At 39.3% G+C, this 24,596-nt stretch overlaps 1 protein-coding gene across 1 annotated transcript in view; it reads left to right on the forward strand.

Moving 5' to 3' along the window:
- The window catches only part of DNAJC8 (DnaJ heat shock protein family (Hsp40) member C8), a 30,095-nt gene extending 6,269 nt beyond the window's left edge, over positions 1-23,826 (forward strand). The window contains exons 4-9 of the mRNA XM_075264579.1: positions 246-312; positions 3,100-3,194; positions 3,554-3,625; positions 4,284-4,375; positions 8,450-8,525; positions 23,061-23,826. Of these exons, the coding sequence (XP_075120680.1) occupies positions 246-312; positions 3,100-3,194; positions 3,554-3,625; positions 4,284-4,375; positions 8,450-8,525; positions 23,061-23,183 (525 nt within the window). The 3' untranslated portion in view covers positions 23,184-23,826. The remainder of the gene's footprint in view (positions 1-245; positions 313-3,099; positions 3,195-3,553; positions 3,626-4,283; positions 4,376-8,449; positions 8,526-23,060) is intronic.
- Positions 23,827-24,596: the final 770 nt, after the last annotated feature.

A 24,596-nucleotide genomic window follows, 5' to 3' on the forward strand; every position in this document is an offset into this window, starting at 1 on the left:
TATCGGGAGGAGGAGGAGAATGCTGGAAAAGAGAAACCTCATGTGACCCTGCTATATTTCAGGTTCAGAATTTGTTACTGCACAGAACAAGGCAATAAATCAATTAATGACCTTCTCGCCTCCACTCTTTCCATAGGCTTTTGTGAGTGAGCTGTATTTAGAGATAAACATGTGGTTTCATAATTGTAAGTACACTATAAACGCTGGGTACAATTTAAGCTTGTTCTTTTTTTCCCCTTTTCCAGTTATCAATTCTTGTTCATCCTGACAAAAATCAAGATGACCCTGACAGAGCCCAGAAAGCCTTTGAAGGTAAAGTTCTGTTCACTTATTTCTGTTCTATTTACCTCTGAGTACCAGTCCAGTCTTAATTGTGTAAAATAGCCACCAGTTTTCCAGGCTACTCCATAAGCACTGGTCTGAGATACTTTCCCATGTCTTGAATGGCAATTTTGCAGAAATTAGGAGAGTATTTGGAATCAGATGAACCACTCCAGAAAGATTAGAAAGAACTCCAGTTATTTAAATGATGCAATACACGTCTATTTTAGAATTTTGCGAAGTAGAGGGTTGCTCTTATGAACTATAATTTGATTTGATCTTAGACAGTTGTGGCTGTGTAGCATTTTTTTTTTTTTTTGTAATGACTGTGAGCGCAATCCACTCTATCACCGCATTGAAGTCCACATGAATAAAGTTGTCTTCCCTTTTTCATAAGCCAGGCTCAGAGAAACTCACTCCACAAACAGCTTGTGTGTGTAAAGTGAGTTCTGTCTTAAATGGTAACAGTGAGGTAGTATATAACACATTGCATAGACAAAACAGGTTGGATTTGCATAATTAGCATAACATGATTGGTGGAGAGGTTGTAACAATAGTCCTGATGCATGTCTATTGGATAAGAAACTGGAGAGAGGTCACGGGGGTCACGCCCCCCCCCCCCCCCTCCCCGAGGGCTGAGGGGGGGGATGTGAGTTCTCTTGAACAAAGGTGGGTTGTAAAATGGCTGCAGATAGGACCGCATGGTCTCAAAATCCAAAATAGTTTGTGAGCACATGGCAGGACCACATGTCTAATATCTAAAATGGAGGTTACACAAGCTGACATCCTCCACATGACTGTACTGGTATTTGTCCAAAAAGTTCACTATCCAACCAATTCTGTACATACTATTAGAATTAAAAATCAAAAGGAAAAACCGCTACATCTGACTGCATGTACTGTATATATGCAATGACTGCAACAGACAACCCCAGACTGTAAGGGCCAACAACAGACAAAATAGAAAAAATTATCGTCCGGCAATCAAATACTTAAAATGTAACTTTTACTTCATTGATATAAAAAACATAAACATGTTTCAGGAGCAAGAAAAAAAGAGGAACAGGTTCCTCTTTTTTTTCTTGCTCCTGAAACATGTTTGTTTTTTATATCAATGAAGTAAAAGTTACATTTTAAGTATTTGATTGCTGGACGATAATTTTTATACTATTAGAATTCTTCTTTGATGCACTAAAAAAAATGTACTGAGGAAGAACTGGTCATGTGTGAATGTGATGATGAGATATGTAAGTGATTACAATATTAGAGGAGGGAAAAGAACGTTTATTGGGGAAAACTGTACAACTAAAAGGAGGCTCTAGTACTTTGTTTGGCCACCTCTAGCCTGTATACAAGATGAGATACGGTTGGGCATAAAGGTTTACAGGTTCTCTATGGTATCTTGTGGCACATTTGCCCACAGATGTAGCTGGTCCTGCACACTTGGAGGATACGGACGCTGGTGTCCCAGCTGGTCCCATAAATTCTCAATTGATAAGACTGCAGTTGGGCAGATGAAGAGAGTTGCAAATCACCTAGAGGTATGCCCCCTGCCCCCAAAAGATATCAATAAACAATGTCACACCAGTATATGTATGTATGTATATATATATATATATAATCATAAATCCATCGTAAAACAGCCAAAAATTATTTCCGTTAAAAACAATCATAATATCAGTGGGACAATACACAATATATGATTCATGTGACTCTCAATAACTACAAATGCTGCCCAATTAACATAAAGTACAATTTCAGTCTTCAGCCAGTAAAAAAAAATATAGATATTATAATACATAATAGTTACACTGCAGGCAAAATAATGTGAACCCAATACACACCAATGCCAAAGCACTATTAATGAGGAGGTAGCCAGCCTTCAGCCCCAATTTCAGTTTTGCCCCATGACTTCCTCTGGGGCTCATGGAAGTTTTGCAGTTTAGCAGAAACATTCCTGGAAATCTCTTGCTGTATGTAGATAAGCACTTTCCTGCTGAAAAAAAAGTTGGAATCCCTGCCATGAGATGAGCTGTTGGTGTCCCTCATTTTATTACTAAGGTTGTCAATCTGTTGTATGCAATGGCTGTCAAGATCATAGTGCCAGCAGTTGGGGCACTTTGTCGCTCCACTTCAAAGACTAATGAAATTTGCCCACAGGGCCTTTGATACAGAACCTTGCTTCAACTTTAAAGACGATAAGTTTCCAGTCCTTATCAGTCCAAGTCTCTCGTTTGAGTCAACAATGCAAAACAAAGGCGATGGTGGTTGGCTGTCATTGACAGGAGGTTTAAAGAAGGTGCCACCTTTGTCTGGCTAGTGGACAAGAAAGCTGTGGAAGTTGATTGTGCTTTTTGACTGAACAATCTTTTATACTGGTGGTCTGTTCGCTATGATTGTATGCGTTCAAATAACCACTGCTCTCAACAACTAGGTCAGAATAGCATGGATGGTAGATAATTTGTAAAAAAAAAACAAAAAAAAAAAACATCCTGCTGTTCGCAGTCCAGTGATACACCCCCTGTCAATAGGGCAAAATGCCTTTGAGTGTGCCTTGGAGGCATTTCTAGCAGTCACCAATCTCTTACCAATAGGTACACTACCCAAAAGTAGCATTTAAGAACTCTTTATAGGCAATCATAGGATGCCCTCTTGTGGGAAGACCCAATGTCTAGTCAGACAACACCTTCAATCATTTACATGCACTATTTTTATATTTCTGTCAATGAATGTACAAATTGATTTAGCTCCTGACGTTTCCCATTTTGCTTTTTACAGCTGTGGATAAGGCATATAAACGGTTGCTAGATCCTGAGCAGAAGAAGCGAGCACTAGATGTTATCCAGGCTGGATTTGAATACATTGAGCACATAGTAAGTCTTGTGCAGTGTACTGCAAACTGCATTTGAGGGAATCGTGAATGTCGTCTATCAATTGACATTGCTGCATGAAATTTGTGGACACCACCACCCCACACACTTCTATGAGCCAGAGGACAGAGAAGGAAGGTGCTGTAAAGAGAGTCCCTGGGGACTAAACAAAACAATGAATAGTTTCACCAGCCACTTGTCCTGGCAATTAAAATGGATTAAATGGTTTTGCATTAAGGAGCTATGGCAATGACTTACTTGTCAGGGCTATCTAAGATTAAAAAGTGGTTATCCATAAGGGATAGATCCTTTTATCATGGGTTGACGCTGTCAGTGATATCTATTTTTATTTTTTTGTTTAGGTAAAAGAAAAAAAGAAGCAATTGAAAAAAGAAGGAAAACCATTAGATGTTGAAGAAGATGACCCTGAAGTAGTAAGTAGCACCATGAGAAGGTGACACTTGCAGTGATGAGTGCAGATCAGTATTAAAAGATTCTATGCTTAGTCATTTTTAATGTGTTACAAACCCAAAAGGGTATGGCATGGTGTCAAGATGATTTCTTCTTCTCTACTGAAATCAATCTGGTAATCATTGAATCATGGGTTGAGCATGGGCCATTGTCCGTTTTCTCTCACCCCACAAAACTTAATGGGGTTGCCCCAGTATTTAAACATTGCTCACCTTGCTGGGCAGGATACGATGACTTTCTTTTCATTATCACTGCTGCTGCCATTCATATGTGCACAAATTCAATTTTACTTTTAATAGAAGTTAGACAACCCTTTAAGAGCATGTTTCTGCAGTGTGTAAATTTAGCTGTATTGAGTAAGAAGAAAATCATGACGCACTGCAGGAGATGAGGATGTCTTGACTCATAATGATCGAGGCAGTAAGAGCAGTTTGTAGAAAAAAATTTCTGCCCTTTTTTTTTTTTTTTTTTTTCTTTAACGTAAGTACAATTTAAGACCTTTTTAGTTTTTGAATTACTATCATCACATGCCTTAAAAGCCACTTGACTGCATATTTATGGAAGTTTGAATGATGGCTAGTAAGTAGAGGATTGCTGGTAATACAGGGCTTCTTTTTTCAGTTTAAACAGGCTGTATACAAACAAACCATGAAGCTTTTTGCAGAGCTTGAAATTAAAAGGAAAGAGAGAGAAGCCAAAGAAATGCATGAAAGGTCTGTATGCTTGAGTCTGTTGTTGGGTGTCTTAATAGCTATAGTGTCTAATTTTGGAGCCAAAAATAATAATAAAGCCTTAATGAGGACCTTTTGCCACCTCCAACAACTCCAGTTTTTTGTATCTGTGAATAGCGCTGCTCCACTGATTCTAGTGAAGTTTAATTTTTTTCCCTCAAGTTAAGATTTGTAATGTCACAAGCGAAGTGTAAGGGGAGAGAGGGCCTGATTTGGAGCCCCTACAGAGGCAGCCAATATCAGAGCTCAAAATCTCACCCCTTGCCTGCTCTTGCAACCCCCCTTCCCCCAACAGTCCAAAGTCTAAATAAAGCTCTGATTAATTGATGTAAAGATCTGAACTTGTTGGATGAGGTTAAAGGTCCTCTTTAAAATAATATTAGAGTATGATCTCATGAAGAAATTTGATGTGGATTTGGGGGCGGATTTTGCCCCAAAATCTGGGACAGAATCTGCCTCCCATTGTTTTCAATAGGAGGCAGAGATCACGTGTTAAAAAAAAAAAAAAAAAAAGTGTCCTGCTCAAACTTGCCGTGGATTCAGCCACTGAGTCCCTGCTGATCAGTATTAATGTCAAGGCAGACTGTGTAGGCTACATTCACATCTGCAGAGTGTGGATGGAAAAATTCTGCAAGCCCAATTTTTTTTCATCCAACGTCATCAGGGAAATGAAAACAAATACCAGTTGGACCCTGATACATAGTCAATGGAGTCCTTCAAGATGCATTGTTATCAGTCTTGAGATGGATCTGTCCATGTTGTTTAATCTGTTCTTCTTTTCCTGTGTATGGACCAGAAGAAAGCATTAACCATGCAGATGTGAATGCATTTAGGTGAATGTAATTAGGTTGTAGAGAATTCATTCATGAGCGTCTGTAAATCAGAGGATGTTGGGGGACCAAAGTGCAAAATGTATCCATACTTTAAAATGTATGGTATGTTTGCATAATGAAATCTGATGATTTTGAAGTGGGTTTTTTTCCCCAAAATAAGCAGCAGACTCTGCCCTGATTTTCCACCCACTGTTTTCAATGGAAGGCAAAGACCCTGAAAAATTCAGCATCCTGCTTAATCTTGCTGCAAATTCTACAACTGATTCAGCTGCAGAGTCTGCTGTGAGAGACACTACGTAGTTTAGGCTCATTCATAAGCCCAATCGGCAAGGGAAAGTCACAGGACAGGAAAATGAAGAGGACTGAGGTGGATGATTACCTCATATTCCTTTTCTTTTGCAGTAGTGTTAAAGGACAATTGCAAGGTTGCAAATTTATAGTTGCAAAGATTATTACTAAAGTTGTACTGTTTTCCAGCTGCATGCAAATCTGGCTCTGAAAAGTGTTATGGATGTAGACTGATTATTTTACATTACAGTATACAATTATCTACTGCATATAACTAATTTGATGAATACCCTCTTGCATATTTACTTTCATGGGAAAACAATTGCTAATTTTTTTTCCCCCCAATTTAGAACAGCTATACTCCATCAGTCTGACCATGGCTGTCAGTTGTTTAGTAGTTTAATGGTCTATTTTCATTACCACAACCAAATTCACTTAAATCATTTTAGAAAGGGCTTACCTAGAAATTTGAGCAACCCGTCTGAAGGACGAGAAGAGGTAAAATAAAAACAAAATTTAAAAATAAAAAATATGCTCACCTTTCCGCCGCGCTTCATTGTCCACTGCTAGTGTCTATTCTGTCTTGTCGGTACCTTGTTGCCAGAAGTCTTGCGCTCCATGTGACTGCTGAGACCAGTGGTCAGTGGTAGCTGGTAAGGAGCTATTGACATAAGTGACTAACATTTGTAATGCACTTTTCTCACAGACACTGAAAGTGCAGGAAGCTTTGTGGAGTAGAGGAGTTACAGAAGAACTAGTTGATAGACCTCTAAAAATTGGTAGGAAAGATAAATAGATAAAATATGAACTTTATTAAGAAATATCTTTAAAAAATGTCATAACCAGACACACCAAGATACAAGTAATATATTGACTATTTTTGTAGTTCCTTATACAGAGCAAAAGATGGACTCTAAAGTTACAGGTCAATCCACAAAAACGTAATAGAGAAGACGGCCACCTACAGAAATATATATGGGAAAGGCAAATCTAAATGGGTTAAAAAAAAAAAAAGCCAACTCCACATAAAAAACTAAAGTAACAGTCAACCGAAGATATAATTTTTAGCTGGTTAAGCTGATTACAGCAAAAAATGTCATGGCCTGTCCCCAGATAACGTAGAGAGAAATCCCCCTAGTGCAGCCTCGCATTTGTTTTAAAATGCATTAAAGAGTTGGGAGTGTAGAGACAAACATACTCTGCTCATGTATATGAACTGACAAAGTCAATGGACCAGTGTCAGAATTGCCAAAATGATCTGTTCCACCCTCTCTGCTCTAAGTATAGGAATGGGGTGAGTCGAGCCCCAAAAAGGGCATACCACCCTCCTCTGACCTAACTAGGTAAGTTAGAAGGCTGTAAGGAGTCTGCTCTAACATGGAGTAAACAAATGCTCAAAGGAACAAAGGCAAATTCTCCATGCATTTATCTAATCCTTAGCCAATCGGATCATCGCAGGAAAAAGCTGCAGCGTGTGCAGCAAGACAATCTCACAGGCAGTGGCGCGGGAGAATTGGAGAATCCAGATATATAAAGGTCTGGCCCCTCCCACCCATTGAGGCGTGCTCTTAGACCGGGCCAATCGGAAGGAACCATGGGCAGTGCCACATTTCACTGGCACCCCGTCCATCCTTTATGGATTACATAGTGAAGATAAAGAGGGAATTTCTTAAAAGAATCAGAGAACATTGTAATGATATCTTTAATAGGAGGGATACCCCATTAGTTCAACATGCTAACTCCTTCTATAATTCCAACCCTGATTCCTTTAACATTCCTGGGCTTGCAACTAGTGCAGCTCCCTTATAGGGGGGAAATTGGGATAGATTAATCCTCTAGCATGAAGGTAAATTGATACACGGTTTTAAATCCAACTAATTTTTCTGTTTCTCTGCACGATTTTAGATAGTGCCTCATATAGAGAGATTTCCTTCTCTTGTGTAAATCTTTGGGGTTTACTTGAGTAGGAGAGTTAGTGGCTGCCATACAGGCGCTCTTCCAACACATTCAAGGGTCAGTTGTTTGCAAAATTTGAATCCATGTATTTATGGCATGTGAGAGGAAACCAGAGTACCTAGAGGAAATGCTCGCAAACACTGGAAGCCCATTTGAGTGACATCCTGTCCATTTCCAGTGACTACTAAGTGTAAATTCATTATCTGCCTCAGCAAACTCCTCCAATCTCTCCCATTTATTTCATTGGGAGTCAGGAGCAGCTTTTTTTTTTTCTCCATGCTGATATTTTTTTTATTTTGTTAGACAAAAAAAAAGACGCACCATTGAAATGAATGGGCATGAGGGGGAAAAAACGCTAGCGTTTTTGTATCTGTTTTTACCTTTATTCATTTCAACGGAATTTGCAAGACAGGATCCGCCTGAAGATTAATCGTGAAATTTTTTTTATCTTAAAAAAAAACAAAAACCCATGCCCACTTTGCAGAAAAAAATGCAGCGCGGACACGCTACGATTTGCAAAGCCGTTGCTGCTTTGCAAATTGCAGCATGTCAATTATATCTATGGAAACACTGGTGGCTTTCCCGTAGATATAATGTTAAGAGAAAGTCCATAGAGGAAAACTCTGTGAACTTTCTCTTCAAAGCGCTGCGGAAAGAACCGCAATGCGATCATACAGCGATTCTTCCCGCAGCGCTTTATCACTGCGTTTACAGCCCGTGGGGCCTTAGTCTTAAATCTGCTGGCAAAAAAAAAAAATTATGCATAAACTTACCCCTAAGGCCACGGATTGGATACCTGCTGGGGCACAAAACTTCTGGAAATAAGGCTCCAGCAGAGCAAACCAATTCCGGTGATGAACAATGAAGCCTTCCTGGACAACCGCTCTTACAACTTCATAAAACTTTACAAGTGATTTTGGTGTTGTAGACTTCCATGTTTTCTGAATACAGATTACAATATTCATTGTTTCCCTTTCAGGAAAAGGCAGCGAGAGGAAGAAATAGAAGCTCAGGAAAAGGCTAAACGAGAAAGGGAGTGGCAGAAAAACTTTGAGGTAAATTCAACTTTATAAAACAAGCTTCTTGAAACAAAAGTTATTGCTCTTGTAAATCTGGTTATTCAGACATTTTTGGACTTTATTTATCTATAGTCAATCTAGATAAATAGTTTTATAGGTAATGGGGCAGATTGGAGGGCAAGGCTCCAGTTTCTTAATAAATCATGTGCACTCCCATTTGTCAGAATAGAAATTAATTCTAGTCTAGAGCCGTGGTAGATTATAATAAATATATCTGGACGAGACATGCTTGCTCAGCTCCGCTCCTATTTGTGGGGAGTGGTGAACAAGGTGCCGAACAGAGGAAGTATTGCATCCTTGGTGCAAGATGTGCCACATTATTGCCCATTTACACCAGAAAACTGATGTAAGTAGGATCATTCCCCCAAATGTCTGTTACAACAACAAAATGCAGCTGGTCTCTGTGTAAGTTAATGTTTTTGGGGAACAAATCAAGAACGATAAGATGGTTTGCGCTTATTGATGCCTTGTTGTTATATTATTTATTCCCAATTACTTATTACTTATTATTTGGTATACTGTTTTCACCAACCAGAAATATCAGTTATATGTGAAATTAAAAAATAAAACAAAAACACCTTTCACCATCTCTTCCTTTATTAGTCTCTGTATTGGTTTACAAACCTTTCACCACCAAGTCCATCTTTTTGCATCATTCAATAGGTACCACTACATAGTTGGAATTTTATTTCTCTAACTGCATTGTTTTAACTACATAGCCCTTTCTGTTATTTTCAGCACCATTATACACTGTAGTGTCAGGTGGGTGGTCCTGGACTGTTTGCTATAGCCTAGGACCACCCACCTGATAGTAGAGAGTAACTAATAGTCCTGGTTGCTTGGGAAAATTAGAGGCTAGAGAAAAAATTGCAACTGCTCTGGAATTAGTGGAAAGATGGTGGTCAAAGGTCCTTTTTAACTACTACCGTTCAGCACTTGTTCTTTCTTGCATTTCATGAAATGTGTTCTCATTATAGTAGGAGGGAATATGTCTGCACTTTGCCTATAACACTCCATAGCCTTAACCGGTTAAGGACCGCCGTACGTAAAATTACGGCCTGCGGTCCAGGTACCTAAAGACCGGACTATTGTAAAAATACGTCCGGTCTTTAGGTACCTATTTCGCGGGGGGATGGGTGCGGGGAGGACGGGGGTTAGGTGTTACTAACACCTAACCCCTTCCTCAATAACGTCCAGTCGGAACTGAGTCCGACTGGACGTTTTAACCCTTTCGATCGCGCCGTGAAACATCACGGCGCGATCGAAAGGCATCCGCCGACAACTGAATCAGATCGGCACCCCCCGCGGCGAAATCGGAGGGTGCCGATAGCAGTAAAAGGTAGTCTGGGGTCTGGCCAGTGACCCCAGACTGCCCGAAGCCCCCACATACCTGGTGATCCTGCCAGGACCTTCTGATGTCAGGCTGTGCGTCTACACAGCCTGACATCCTGCTACGGAATGCCATGTGGGACACCTGCAGGCTGTGTCTCACATGGCATTCTATATCAGCAAAGTATTGCTGATTGAAGTGTCCTAAATGGACACATGAAAAAGTAAAAAAAAATGTAAAAAAAATAAAATGAAGTGTATGAAAAAAATTAATAGTTATAAAGCCCAAAAATCCCTTTTTCTCAATAGAAAATGAATTATATAAAAAAAGAACTAAAAAGTAATAAAAACAATGCATATTTGGTATTGTCGCGTCCGTAACAATCTGTACAATAAAACTGAAATAATATTTAATGTACACGGCGAACGCCGGAAAAAAAAAACGGAAAAAACTCGCCGGAAGTAATGATTTTTCGCCATCTCACCATACAAAATATGCTATAAAAAGTGATCAAAAAGTCATATGCATCCGACAACAGTACCAATAAAAAGCGCAGGTTGTCCCGCAAAAAATAAGCCCTCAACCAACTCTGTCAACCGAAAAATAAAAATGTTACGCCTCTTAGAAGATGCGATGCAAAAAACATTGATTTATGTCCCCAAATGTTTTTATCCTCTGCAGAACTAGTAACACATAAAAAAATACTATAAATGAGGTATCGCCGTAACCGTACCGACCCGCAGAATAAAGGGAACATGTTACTTATACTGTACGCTGCATGGCGCAAAATTAAAAAAGATGCCAGGATTGATTTTTTTTTTTTAAATCCAGCAAAAAAGGGTTAATAAAATGTATTCAATAAGATGTAGACACCCAAAAATGGTGTCATTACGAAATGCATCTCATCCCGCAAAGAATAAGCCCTTATATGGCCGCGTCACCAGAAACATAAAGAAAATATAGCATCTCACAATGTGAAGACAAAAACTCTCAAAAATCGCCAAATTATTAGAACACAACTGGGTGCGTCATGTAGGGAATATATAAGCTGTGTGAGCGGATATCAGGGGACACCCCAGATTTACAGCTTATGAGGGAACAGACACCAGAAGTGACCCCTAAAGTGACCCCCAGAGTGACTCCCCCAATCATAGGAGCTACGGGGACATAGTAGGGAATTTGGTGTTTGCAATGTCCTCCGCACAGCTTATACATTCCCTCTTCGCCATCCGCTGTGCAGTCACGTCCGGGATACTAATACTCACTACACCCCCTGATAAATTCTTTGAGGGGTGCAGTTTTCAAAATGGGGTCACTCCTGGTACCCCATGGAATCCACTTTTCTGGTACCTTACAGGCTCTACAAACATGACATGGCGTCCAGATACCAAACATCTGAATCTGTGCTCCAAAAGCCGCATAGCGCTCCTTCCCTTCTGCACCCTGCTGTACATCCAAACTGCAGTTTATGACACATGTATGACACATGTATGACACTGGTGTACCCGGGATAACGGACGTAATGTCATATGTGGGTATAAACTGATACTAGGGCACAGCCGGACACAGAAGGGAAGAAGGGTCATTTGGTTTTTGGAGCACAGACGGTTTGGTTTTTGGATGCCATGACACTTTTGTAGAGCTGAAACGCCAGTAATTTGGAATCCCCTGATAAATTACCTTATTTTGGAAACTACACCCCTGAAGGATTTATCCAGGGGTACAGACAGCATTTTTAACCCCCAAGTGTTGCTATAACTTTATATATATATAACTATAACTGTAGTGGATTGTGAGAGGTGAAAATGACCATTTTTCCAGGAATACGTCCTTTCAGTGCCTAATATATTGTGCCCGACTTGTATCAGAGATGAACGCTCTAAAAGCTGTTGTGCCTGGGATACCCGTTTAACAGTTTTTGGAGTGTCTCTGCTGACATAAGTCGGGCACAACATGTTGCACACTGAAATGGCAAATCTGTAAAATTTTCATTTTTAACTTCTCTATCAGTTGCGATTTCATTTCTGGAAACTAAATAAATGCAACACTCAAGGGTTAAAAATTCTCGCTACACCACTTGATAAATCCCATCAGTGGGGTAGTGTCCAAAATAGGGTGACATGTCTGCGGATTCCACTTTATTGGCAATTCAGGGGCTTTGCAAAAGTGGCAAAAAAAACCAAACTGTGCTCCAAAAACCAAAATAGCGCTCCTTCCCTTCTGTCCCCGGTTGTGCCCAAACAGCCGATTCTACCCACATATGGCATTAAGTACGTTATCCGGGGTACACCAGTGTCATACATGTGGGCATACACTGCTATTTGGGTACCCAGCAGGGTGCAGATGTGAAGGAGCAATATGTGCTTTTGGAGTGCAGATTTAGATTCTTCGTTTTTGGACACCACGTCACATTTGCAGAGACCCTAAAATTGCCCCTACAAAATGGGGTCACTTCTTGGTGAATTCCAGTTTACTGGAACCTCCAGGGCTCTGCAAAAACATCATGGTGCCCAGAGGGTCCCTCTAAATCTGTATCCCAAAAGCTAAAACGCACAGTGGTCCTTCCCTTCTGAGCCCTGCTGTGTGCCCAAGCAGCAGTTTACACCCACATATATAATTTTTTGACCCCCGGGATGGCCCACTTAATAGTTTTAGGAGTGCAGGTCTCTGACAACACAAAGTGGGTGCAACGTATTGGGCACCGAAATGGCATATTTTTAAAAATTTCAATTTTAATTTTGTACATTAATTTTTGGGAAGCATTTTAGGCTCAAAATGATAATACCCCTTGATACATTCCTTGACAGGTGTAGTTTCTAAAATGGGGTCACTTTTGAGGGGTTTCCATTGTATTGATACTTTAGGGGCTCTGCAAATGCGACATGGCACCTGAAAACTATTCCAGCAACATCTGCCCTCCAAAATCCAAATAGCGCTCTTTCCATTCTGAGCCCCAGCATGTACCCATACAGCAGATTTTGGCCACATATGGGGTATTGCCGTGTTCAGAAGAAATTGTGTAACAAACTGTGGGGGGCTTTTAATTCTTAAACTATTTGCAAAATTAAAACTATGGCGCTAAATGGACAATTTATTGGGAAAAAAAGTAATTTTTCATTTTCACGTCCCAATGTTAATAAAATCTGTGAAACACCTGTGAGGCCAAAATACTCACTCTACCCCTAGACAAATTCTATGAGGGGTGTAGTTTCCAAAATGGGGTCACTTATAGGGGGTTTCCACTGTATTGGTACTTTAGGGGCTCTGCAAATGCGACATGGGACCTGAAAAATATTCCAGCAAAATCTGCCCTCCAAAAGCCAAATAGCCCTCTTTCCATTCTGAGCCCCGCCATGTTCCCATACAGCAGATTATTACCACATATGGGGCATTTCTGTGTTCAGCAGAATTTGTGTAACGAACTTTATGGAGCTTTTTCTCCTTTATCCTCTTGTGAAAATTAAAAATTTGGGGCTAAATTGACAGTTTGTTGAAAAAAAAGTAATTTTTCATTTTCATGGCCCAATGTTAATAAAATCTGTGAAACAGCTGTAGGGTCAAAATGCTCACTCTACCCTTTAATATGTTCTGTGGGGGGTATAGTTTCCCAAATGGGGTCACTTTTAGGGGGTTTCCACTGTATTGGTACTCTAGGGGCTCTGCTAATGCGACATGGCACCTAAAATTATTCCAGCAAAATCTGCCATCCAAAAGCCAAATAGTGCTCCTTCCATTCTGAGCCCCGCCATGTTCCCATACAGCAGATTATAGCCACATATGGGGTATTGCCGTGTTCAGGAGAAATTGTTTAACAAACTGTGGGGGGCTTTTACTCCTTTAACCCCTTGTGAAAATGAAAACTTTGGAGATAAAGTGACATTTTAGTAATTTTTCATTTACACATCCCAATGTTAGTAAAATCTGTGAAACAACTGTAGGGTCTAAATGCTGACTATACCCCTTGATGAATTCTGTGAGGGGTGTGGATTCTAAAATGGGGTCACTTTTGGGGGGTTTCCATTGTTTTGGTACTCTAGGGTCTCTGCAAATAAGGCATGGCGCTGAAAATGATTCCAGCAAAATCTGCTGTTCAAACACCCAGTGTCGCTCCTTCCCTTCCATGCACTGCTGTGTACCCAAAAATCAGTTTACACCCACATGTGGGGTATTTCTGTGCACGGGAGAAATTGCACAATAAACTGTCAGATGCATTTTCTCCTTCAACCCTTTGTGAATGTGTTAATTTTGGGTCTAAATGAATGTATTAGTGAAAAAAAATGAAATGTCTAAATTTCACTGCCATATTATTTTTATTCTTATGAAATGCTTAAAGGGTTAACAAACATCCCAAATGCTGTTTTGAATAATTTGAGGGGTGCAGTTTTGAAAATGGGGTAATTTATGGGGGTTTCTATTATACAGGCCTTTATAATTACTTTCAGAACTGAAGTGGTCCCTAAAAAATTGGTTTGGAGAATTTTCTTGTAAATCTGGAAAATTGCTGTTACACTTGTAAGCCTTGTGACGTCCAAAATAAATTAAAATACAATCAAAAGATGATGCCAATATAAAGCAGAGATATGGGAGATAATATTTATTCATGTATTTGGATGGTATGACTATCCGCCTGAAAAGCAGAGAATTTCACATTTTGAAAATTGCAATTTTTTTCAAATTTCCATCAAATTTCCTAGTTTTTTTATAAATAAATGCAAAAATATTGATTAGTGTTTACCACTAACATGAAGTATAATGTGTTACGAGAAAACCATCTCAAATTCATTTGTGTAAGTTAAAGCGTCTCAAAGTTATTGCCATTTAAAGTGACACATGTCAGTTTTGAAAAAAGAGGCCTGGTCTTTAACATACTTTTGGGCCTGGTCCTTAACCGGTTAAAGTAGTTAGGTCACGCAGAGGATTTTTTTTGTTTTGTTTTTTTAAACCTTAATTGGGGAGTGGGGGATTACATATAGTTTTCCTGGAGTTTTCCTTCTTTTATATTTCTAAATGACTTAAAAAAAAAAAATGCCAGGGGCAACATGGTGGCTCAGTGGTTAGCACTGCAGCCTTGCAGCACTGGAGTCCTGGGTTTGAATCATGCCAGGAACAACATCTGCAAGGAGTTTGTATGTTCTCGCATGTTTGCGTGGATTTCCTCCCAGTCTACAAAGACATACTGATAGGAAAAAAAAAAGTACATTGTGATCCCTATATGGGAAAAAAAAAATGCTTGAACATACTGGGGTAATTTACTAAACTGGTCACAAGAGGTTTCTGGCACAAAAGTGGTCCTTTTTTGCATATGAACATTAATACAAAAGAAGGGTCCAGTGGGTAAAGCAGGAAGGAGTTCAAGGCAGGCTTGGACAGGGACACCTGAGCCTGACAGATTTACTTTAAGGGTCAGTGCACACAGAGTTTTTTGACGCTGAATCAGCCTCCAAAAAAAAAGCCTCCCAATGGAACTCTATTGGGAGGCTTTTTTTGAAGGCTGATTTTGAGGCGGATTCAGTCAAAATCGGTGCCAAAAAACTCTGTGTGCACTGACCCAAAGGGTCCATTCACAAAAAGGAAGTTGGTGCTGATTCTGGCGTGTAATCCGCGCTGAAAAAAAAAAAAAAAAAGACTCCCTTTGACTTCAATGAGTTCCATTTTCCGCGCAGATCCCATTGAAATCAGAAAACGGAACCCATTGAAGTCAATGGGAGTTTTGGGGGGTTTTTTTGTTGGTTTTTTTCAGCGCTGATTCTGACGCGGATTCCGTGCCAGAATCCGTGCCAACTTACTTCATGTGAATGGACCCTAAGGGTGCACCGTTTTTTGCAGGCTGATTTTTGTGGCTGGATCCACCCTAAAAAAAAAAAAAAAAACATCCCAATTCTTTAATTTCAGTAGGAGTCAGGTAGATTTTAAATTTTTGTTGAATTGTGAAAAAGCATAATGACCTGTGTTCAGGTGGATTTTACCTTGCAGAGTCCATTGAAATGAATAGCAAGTGGAAAAATGGGCTTTGCAAGACAGTATCTGTCTAAAATAGATCATGACTCCTCTTTTTTCCACTAGAGGACTCCCACTGAAATAAATAGGAGAGTTGAAGTAAGTTTTTGAGGCAAAAACTAACTCTTGCCCGAAAACTGACATTTAGATTTAAATTTTTCTACACAAGACAACCTGTGGTGCACCAGAATTAATAGATAAGATCATCTAGTTATTCAGGCTCATCAGTCACCAGTGCTCAAAATTAAATACACAAAATCCAATAACTGAGTTTGTATACAATATAATACATGTGGTCAGACAATGTAAACTATCAAAGGGAGCTGAGGGTCTTAGAGAACCGTTCATATGCTGTAAGATACGCCATGACACTGAGATGTGAGCACTTCTCCTCTGGCAGTACAGTGATACTGATAGCTGAAGGTAATGCCAAACTAAGCCAGAAAAAAATAAAAATATTGTTTTTGGCATCAATGGGATTCTTATCATATTTATTATGGATCTGTTAGTGTGTGTTATCTTTTTGTAATGGATGCGAGCAACGGACACTACTAAGGATAGTATGAATACTCCCTTTATAAAAGGAAAGGTTTCTGACAGATTTTCTTGATAACAGGACAGTGCAACTTGTAGAGGTCAAACTTAGAAATTTTTTTTAATGCAAACCAATCTGAAAATTGATGTTTATTAAAAGATATATGTTATGGGTTTAAAAAACAAAGGTGCACATGGCCTTTAACCCCTACCTTACATCCACCATATTCGTATGGATGTTGAGTCTAAATATGGCACCTGCTTTGGACATAATTCAACAAATTAAATATACATTAACACAAAAAGAGCATTTGAAAATGTCTGAACTATAACAATATTTATCAACACCATGGAAACAATATACAGAAAGCCAAATTTCCATGTTTTTGAACAAAAAGTGATACATGGGACATTCCCCAAAATGATAGAAAAAAAAAAGTACACCTTCCCCCCCCCCCCCCATGGGCTTTTTTTCCCCCCGTAGACTTCAATAATACTGTATTGTCACAGGCAAGCATAGGCATATAGTACAAACAGGCCAGCTCACAAGTCTCCATGCTGTCATGAAATTGAATGCTGTGCGAAAGCTTTGAAGGTATAAGAAACGGAGCACTACAATTAGGGCGCACACACACATACCGTAACTTTTGAGGCCACAATATTTAACCGCAGTCGCCATATTTAAAAATCCAACTTCTGCCCTAATAGTGTGGCAGATGTCGAGAAAGGGTTAAAAGAAATGTGAAAATTACCTAATTTGTAGACACTAGCTGCAATGATTACTGATCTATTTAGTCTTCTGACACCAGGGGAAGAAGTCTTTTCACTTTCTCTCCACTAGATGCTGACATCTTTGAGTGGTCCCTTATATAAACTATCTTACCTGCCCTTAAAAGATTGGCGATAGGCCTACGCTCTTACTCCCCATGCAGGCATCGCAACACCACACATGGTTGTATTCTCATGCTTACCTCATGCTGTTTTAAAAGAGTGCCCTAAATTCTTTATTGATGTTCCTCAAATGCTCCCTCTGAAGTATATATTGTCACATATATTGCACCAGATGTACTTCATGTAATATAATCATTAATGCCATACTGCTCAGAGCCATCTCTACTTCCAATCTGGCATATCCAATGCCAAGACTTTTGATTCAGTACTTGGGAAGAAACCTTTTTTTATTGTTCACATTGTCCTATACAAATATGGTAGCATTTCTCCCACCACCTTATCTTAAGAATTGAGTGATAATGGGAGTATTAAATTTATCACTCCCTTCTCTTTCATCATAACTTTTTGTTCCTCGTTTATAACCAGTTGCTCCCTTTATCTTTGGTAGCTTGCAATTCCCTACTTCTAGCCATCAATCACAAAAACTGTAAGGTTTAAAAGGTTGATTGATTCTTCTTTGATTAATATATACAGTCCTATGAAAAAGTTTGGGCACCCCTATTAATCTTAATCATTTTTAGTTCTAAATATTTTGGTATTTGCAACAGCCATTTCAGTTTGATATATCTAATAACTGATGGACACAGTAATATTTCAGGATTGAAATGAGGTTTATTGTACTAACAGAAAATGTGCAATATGCATTAAACCAAAATTTGACCGGTGCAAAAGTATGGGCACCTCAACAGAAAAGTGACATTAATATTTAGTACATCCTCCTTTTGCAAAGATAACAGCCTCTAGTCGCTTCCTGTAGCTTTTAATCAGTTCCTGGATCCTGGATAAAGGTATTTTGGACAAACAATTCAAGTTCAGTTAAGTTAGATGGTCGCCGAGCATGGACAGCCCGCTTCAAATCATCCCACAGATGTTCAATGATATTCAGGTCTGGGGACTGGGATGGCCATTCCAGAACATTGTAATTGTTCCTCTGCATGAATGCCTGAGGATTTGGAGCGGTGTTTTGGATCATTGTCTTGCTGAAATATCCATCCCCGGCGTAACTTCAACTTCGTCACTGATTCTTGAACATTATTCTCAAGAATCTGCTGATACTGAGTGGAATCCATGCGACCCTCAACTTTAACAAGATTCCCGATGCCGGCATTGGTCACACAGCCCCAAAGCATGATGGAACCTCCACCAAATTTTACAGTGGGTAGCATGTGTTTTTCTTGGAATGCTGTTTCTTTTTGGACGCCATGCATAACGCCTTTTTTTATAACCAAACAACTCAATTTTTGTTTCCAAAATGAAGCTGCCTTGTCCAAATGTGCTTTTTCATACCTCAGGCAACTCTATTTGTGGCGTACATGCAGAAACGGCTTCTTTCTCATCACTCTCCCATACAGCTTCTATTTGTGTAAAGTGCGCTGTATAGTTGACCGATGCACAGTGACACCATCTGCAGCAAGATGATGCTGCAGCTCTTTGGAGGTGATCTGTGGATTGTCCTTGACTGTTCTCACCATTCTTCTTCTCTGCCTTTCTGATATTTTTCTTGGCCTGCCACTTCTGGGCTTAACAAGAACTGTCCCTCTGGTCTTCCATTTCCTTACTATGTTCCTCACAGTGGAAACTGACAGGTTAAATCTCTGAGACAGCTTTTTGTATCCTTCCGCTGAACAACTATGTTGAACAATCTTTGTTTTCAGATCATTTGAGAGTTGTTTTGAGCAGCCCATGATGCCACTCTTCAGAGGAGATTCAAATAGTAGAACAACTTGCAATTGGCCACCTTAAATACCTTTTCTCATGATTGGATACACCTGGCTATGAAGTTCAAAGCTCACTGAGGTTACAAAACCAATTTTGTGCTTCAGTAAGTCAGTAAAAAGTAGTTAGGAGTATTCAAATCAATAAAATGATAAGGGTGCCCATACTTTTGCATCGGTCAAATTTTGGTTTAATGCATATTGCGCATTTTCTGTTAGTACAATAAACCTCATTTCAATCCTGAAATATTACTGTGTCCATCAGTTATTAGATATATCAAACTGAAATGGCTGTTGCAAACACCAAAATATTTAGAACTTAAAATGATTAAGATTAATAGGGGTGCCCAAACTTTTTCATAGGACTGTAAATCATCATTCTGGAGTGCCTAAAAAAAAAAAAAAAAAAAAGTTCCAGTGCTCCTCTTGTAGTATCCCATATGAAAAGTTCATCATCTCTTGAATCTCCGCGTGAGGAGGAAACCCGCAGAAGCTCGCCATCTAGGAAGCTAATGAAATATTCTCACATTGTCTTGTATGAATTGACGTAGCTTGGGGAGAGTCTGGTTCCCAGAGTGGTTTCTCATGTCTGAAGGTAAATTTTTCCCCTAATTCATGAAATATTTGTGTTCTAAAATTAACTATATGCTGACTCCTATTAAATCAGTTTATTTTTTTAGCCTATTACATAATGAAACTTATAAAAAACATAACTGCCTTTATAACCTTTTGGATATATTGATAGCTGTATATAAAGGCATATCTAGAGTCCCCAAAATATGATTGATATCATCTGGTAAGTCCTTAATCCTTTAAGGACTCATGGTTGTTTGTACGTTAATGCTCTGCAACTTTTTCATATTTTCTTCCCCCACCTTTTAAAATTCATAACTTTTATAGTTATATGAGGGCTTATTCTTTGCGTTATGAGTTGTACTTTTAGTTTTGCCCTATTTTGGGAAAAATGGGAAAAAAGATTTTTCGTCATCTCGCCTTACAAAAAAAAATGCTATAAAAACTGATCAAAAGATCATATGTCAGTACCAATAAAATGCACAGATTGCCCCCACAAAAAAAATAAGCCATCACTTAGAAGATGGCTATGCAAAAATAATTGATGGGTTTTTGTTCTGCGAAATTAGTAACGCATATAAAAAAAAAAAAAAAAAAAAGGTATCACTGTAATTGTACTGACCAACAGTTATTGAAAATAAATGAAATGTTTAAATTTCATCTCCATTTTGCTTTAATTCCCGTGAAATGCTTGAAAGGTTAACAAACTTCCCAAATGTGGTTTTGAATTATTTGAGGAGTTTCTAATATATAGGCCTTTATAATCCCATTCAGAGCTGAAGTGGTCCCTAACATGTTTTGGAAATGTTATTGTAAATCTGTAAAATCACTGTCACACTTGTAAGCCCTACAAAAGAAAAGGACCATTTAAAGATGATGGCAATATAAAGCAGAGGTATGATCCCCTGTATGGATTTTATGGCATCCCGCTCGGTCTTAATCCTCCTCCTAAAAACGCCTCACTATAGGACTGTATGGTGAGGTTTTTTTTTGGAGGAGGAATTTGAGTCAGTTTCCTGACCGAAAAACTCAGTGTGAACGCAGCTTTAGAGTTTACTTCCACTTATCCTCTTACTTTAATAGTCTAGATCACCAAATTTCCAAATGCATAAACATGCAAATGCATAGCACTATATTTAGTACGTGGGTTAAAATTCATTTGCTTTTTAGGTTGGTGTGAATATATATCATAATAGATAATATAATTTCAGGGTTAACCAGATTTTTCTTAAAGCTCCATTTTTATCCCTGCTTTTTAAATGTGCTTTACATAGCACCCTGGCGTTCTTCAGGGTTATGACATAAGTGTAGCGTCACAAAGAGTAGGGCAGGTGAGTAAAAATTATCGGCAGCTGCTTATTGCAATAAAGAGCTGCCAATGTGTGTCATCCAAAATGTCTTGACGTGTCACCTTTGACACACGTGTCATAGGTTCACCATCACTGGTCTAGAGTTAAAGTGGCCTACGAAGCTAAATACTGAACTGGTGCCAGACATGCTAAAAATTCATATTGCTGTGTAAATATGTGGAACTGTACCATAAAGTGTTTTATCTACCAAAGAAGAAACCAGTAATTGTCTTATTGCCTCTCCTCTCTACAAGTTAATAAAAGGGTTAACCCTACATTTACCCTTCCTGTTCTCTTCAATACAAATATTTAATACATCAGGTGTCCTGTTGTAAAGTGTGTTGTTGAATTTCCGTAAAAGAAAGGGCTCCGTCCCAATAAGTTTGCTCTCACAAAATGTTAGCTTCCTTGGGAGACTATAAACTTAAAGGGGTATTCCCAATCTCACTGTTTCAGCAGTTTGCCTCTTGTCTCCTCTTCTCACTTCCTGTATTTCTCCAGACCCCCTCCCCCCCCCCCACCTCTCTTGCAGAATGGGACACTGAAGTATCACAATACTTCTATGTTTAAATCTATACTGTGTAAATGCAGTCTAAGATTGCCATTACTTTTAGGCTGAGGCCCCACCTTGCAGAAACGCCGCTTTTTTTTTATTTCAGATTTTGCTGCGTTTTTTTGAGCCAATGTCAGGAGTGGATTGAGCAGAAGGTTGGAAGTATTAGAGCTTCCTATATATTTCCCATTCCTTTTGTTTCCATTCTTGGCTTGCGTTTACGCAATGTGGGGCTTCAGCCTGAGGCCAGCGCCCTATGAGCTGGAAACACCGCATGAAAAATTGCGGTGTTATATAGTATCTGCAAAGTGGATGGGATTCATGCGAATCCCATGCCCACTTTGCATTTCAAAACAGGCGGCATTTCAATTATATCAACAGAAACGCCGGCGTCTTTCCTGTAGATCTAATAGTAACAGTCCGTGGAGGAAAACTCCGCAAACTTTCTGTTCAAAGTGCTGCGGGAAGAATCACGATGTGTCCCGTGGGGCCTTAGCCTTAAAGTTGTTTTCCAGGTTCAGAGTATTGCTGACAGAGTTGGATTAATCTGTGCTAAACCAGCTCTGAATAACCTGATGCTCTTCGGCCTCCTGAATGGTAAAGATGCTTAGATCTGCGGGTTTGTTTGTTTTTTTGTTTTGTGTTTTTAAATCACGGTATACTTTAACAAGTTAATTTGCCTTTGCTCGAATATAAGGGAAACATTGCTTTTATCAAATTTTTTATGCTACACATTTTAAAATATTTCATTTTTTTTCCATGTTATCCATATCTTAAAAATTATGTACTTCCCTTTTTTTTTTTTTTTTTTTTTGGAAGCGATTCGTTATATCAGCAGCCCTCTTACTTATCAGCACGCTGATGATCACAGCTATCATGTATATGTAGATATGACTGTTGGACTCTGTGTACTAATAGCTTATTTTCACATCTTATCTACTCCACTCTCTACACAGATCACTCAACATGCCTAGAATATTCTCTCATAGACAATAGTGTGTACCATTTTCTATGGCCATAGAGGCATGCAGTTGGAACTGCATGATTTTATTTTTTATTAACGTTAACAGCTATCTGTATGAGAGGTATTTATTTATTATTATTGTTTATTTATATAGCACCATTAATTCCATGGTGCTTTACATTTGGGGGTTTACATACAATACACAGAATATACGGGTAGATATAATACTAACAGTGACCGACTGGCACAGTGGGGTAGAGGGCCCTGTCCGCGAGGGCTTACAATCTATGAGGGAAGGGGGGTAGAGACAGAAGGAGAGGGGGAGACTGTACAGATGGCAGTGAGGTGATAGTGTTATTGGAGGTTGTAGGCCTTCCTGAATAGGTGAGTCTTCAGGGCCTTCTTGAAGCCTGTATTCACAAACTGTCTATTCCCTGGAAACTTGGTTGACAACTAGAAGACTTTCCAATACCACTGCTGCGGAAGCCATAATGTTCTGTCTATTTGTTGATATTGCCTGGATACTAACATGCATGTATTTTTAGGAAAGTCGAGATGGACGCGTTGACAGCTGGAGAAATTTCCAAGCACACAAAAAAGGCAAAAAGGAAAAGAAAGCGAGGACATTTTTAAAACCACCAAAAGTGAAGATGGAGCAGAGAGAGTGACAACCCCCAGAGTCGCTTCATTATGAACTTCATTTTACCAACAGCATTTTCATCTTTTTCCTTAGTATCTTTTTCACTGACAGACGTCACCTGTTCATCTGCCTGTGCAATAGTTACTATATCCTGACTTGTGTTTTGGACAGTTTCTGCTCTTTTCTTTTAAGTTTTTCATTTTTCTGTCAGGGGAGGGGTGGTACATATAATTTAATGTTTTAGTCATGAATTTTCCTGGTCACATAGTACACTTGTGAAAAGCAGAAAGCACAGTTAGGTAAAGCAGTATCTTAAAAAAATAATATTAAGAAGTTCAGTTTTCTGTGGATTTGAGGAGTGATCTATGACCATCAACAAGCATTGATATAGCTGTGACTGATCGGGTACCTTCATCAAATGCTAGCTTGCCATTGGCCTTTGGGAAATGCTGTGGCCAATATGTGATAGATACATAGCCTGTTGTACTGGCTTGTAGAAGACAAGCGAAGAAGTGCTCCTGTATGCCTGTGCTCTGCACCATTGTCAATCTGTGAAGAGCTGCAGCCTGTTAAATCCCTGAGTTGGAGTCCATGTTATTGCAAGTGTAACTGACACCACAACTGTTACATTTGTATTATACTAATTGTGAAATTAAACTATGTGCTACATGTCCAAGTTTCATTCTAAATTATTAGATTTTTACTTTTACAGGCGATCTCCCTGACAATTTAACTAATCTGGTTGGTCGCAGATGACTCCCTATAGAGAGGATAGGAAAGTTTACCATCCCTACATTCTTACCTTCTGTATCTATCCACTCTCCCTGCTCCTGTGCTGGCAATCACATTACAGAGAGAAGCAGCAAAGAAAAAATGTAAGGTTGAAATAGCCCTTAAAGGTTTTTGACTAATGTGACTGTGTAAAATAATGGTGATCTTAAAAATTCCACCATGGGCCAATACTGCAGCTTCTAACCCCACCAACAGTAATAAAATTATGTACGTATTCCTGTTACTTATAAACTATTGCAATGGATAGGGGAAATCAGTTGGAAAAAAAATATTTTGTCGTTTATAATTGGGTAACACAGCGCCATGGGTATAGGCTAAGAAATAACGTGTAGGCTCTTCCCAAGTGTACTATACCCTCTCCATAGAGAGGAAGTGAATCAGTTTTAGCCTAGTGTCCATAGAAGGCAGATGTGTCCTGCTTGCAGGTCTTATGTTTTTTTTTATTACCGTATATACTCGAGTATAAGCCGAGTTTTTCAGCACAGTTTTTGTGCTGAAAAAGTGCTCCTCGGCTTATATTCGGGTCATTACGGTAATTTTCTGCTAGCAGGCCAGGATAGCAGACCCCGCCCCCCCACCGCTCCATCACACGCCGGGTGACGTAGCCACGTAAACTCAGGCCCGCACCCGGCATGTCTGCTTCCTGCCC

Source organism: Leptodactylus fuscus, chromosome 2, assembly GCF_031893055.1.
Source record: "Leptodactylus fuscus isolate aLepFus1 chromosome 2, aLepFus1.hap2, whole genome shotgun sequence".
In the NCBI taxonomy this organism is placed as follows: Eukaryota; Metazoa; Chordata; class Amphibia; order Anura; family Leptodactylidae; genus Leptodactylus; species Leptodactylus fuscus.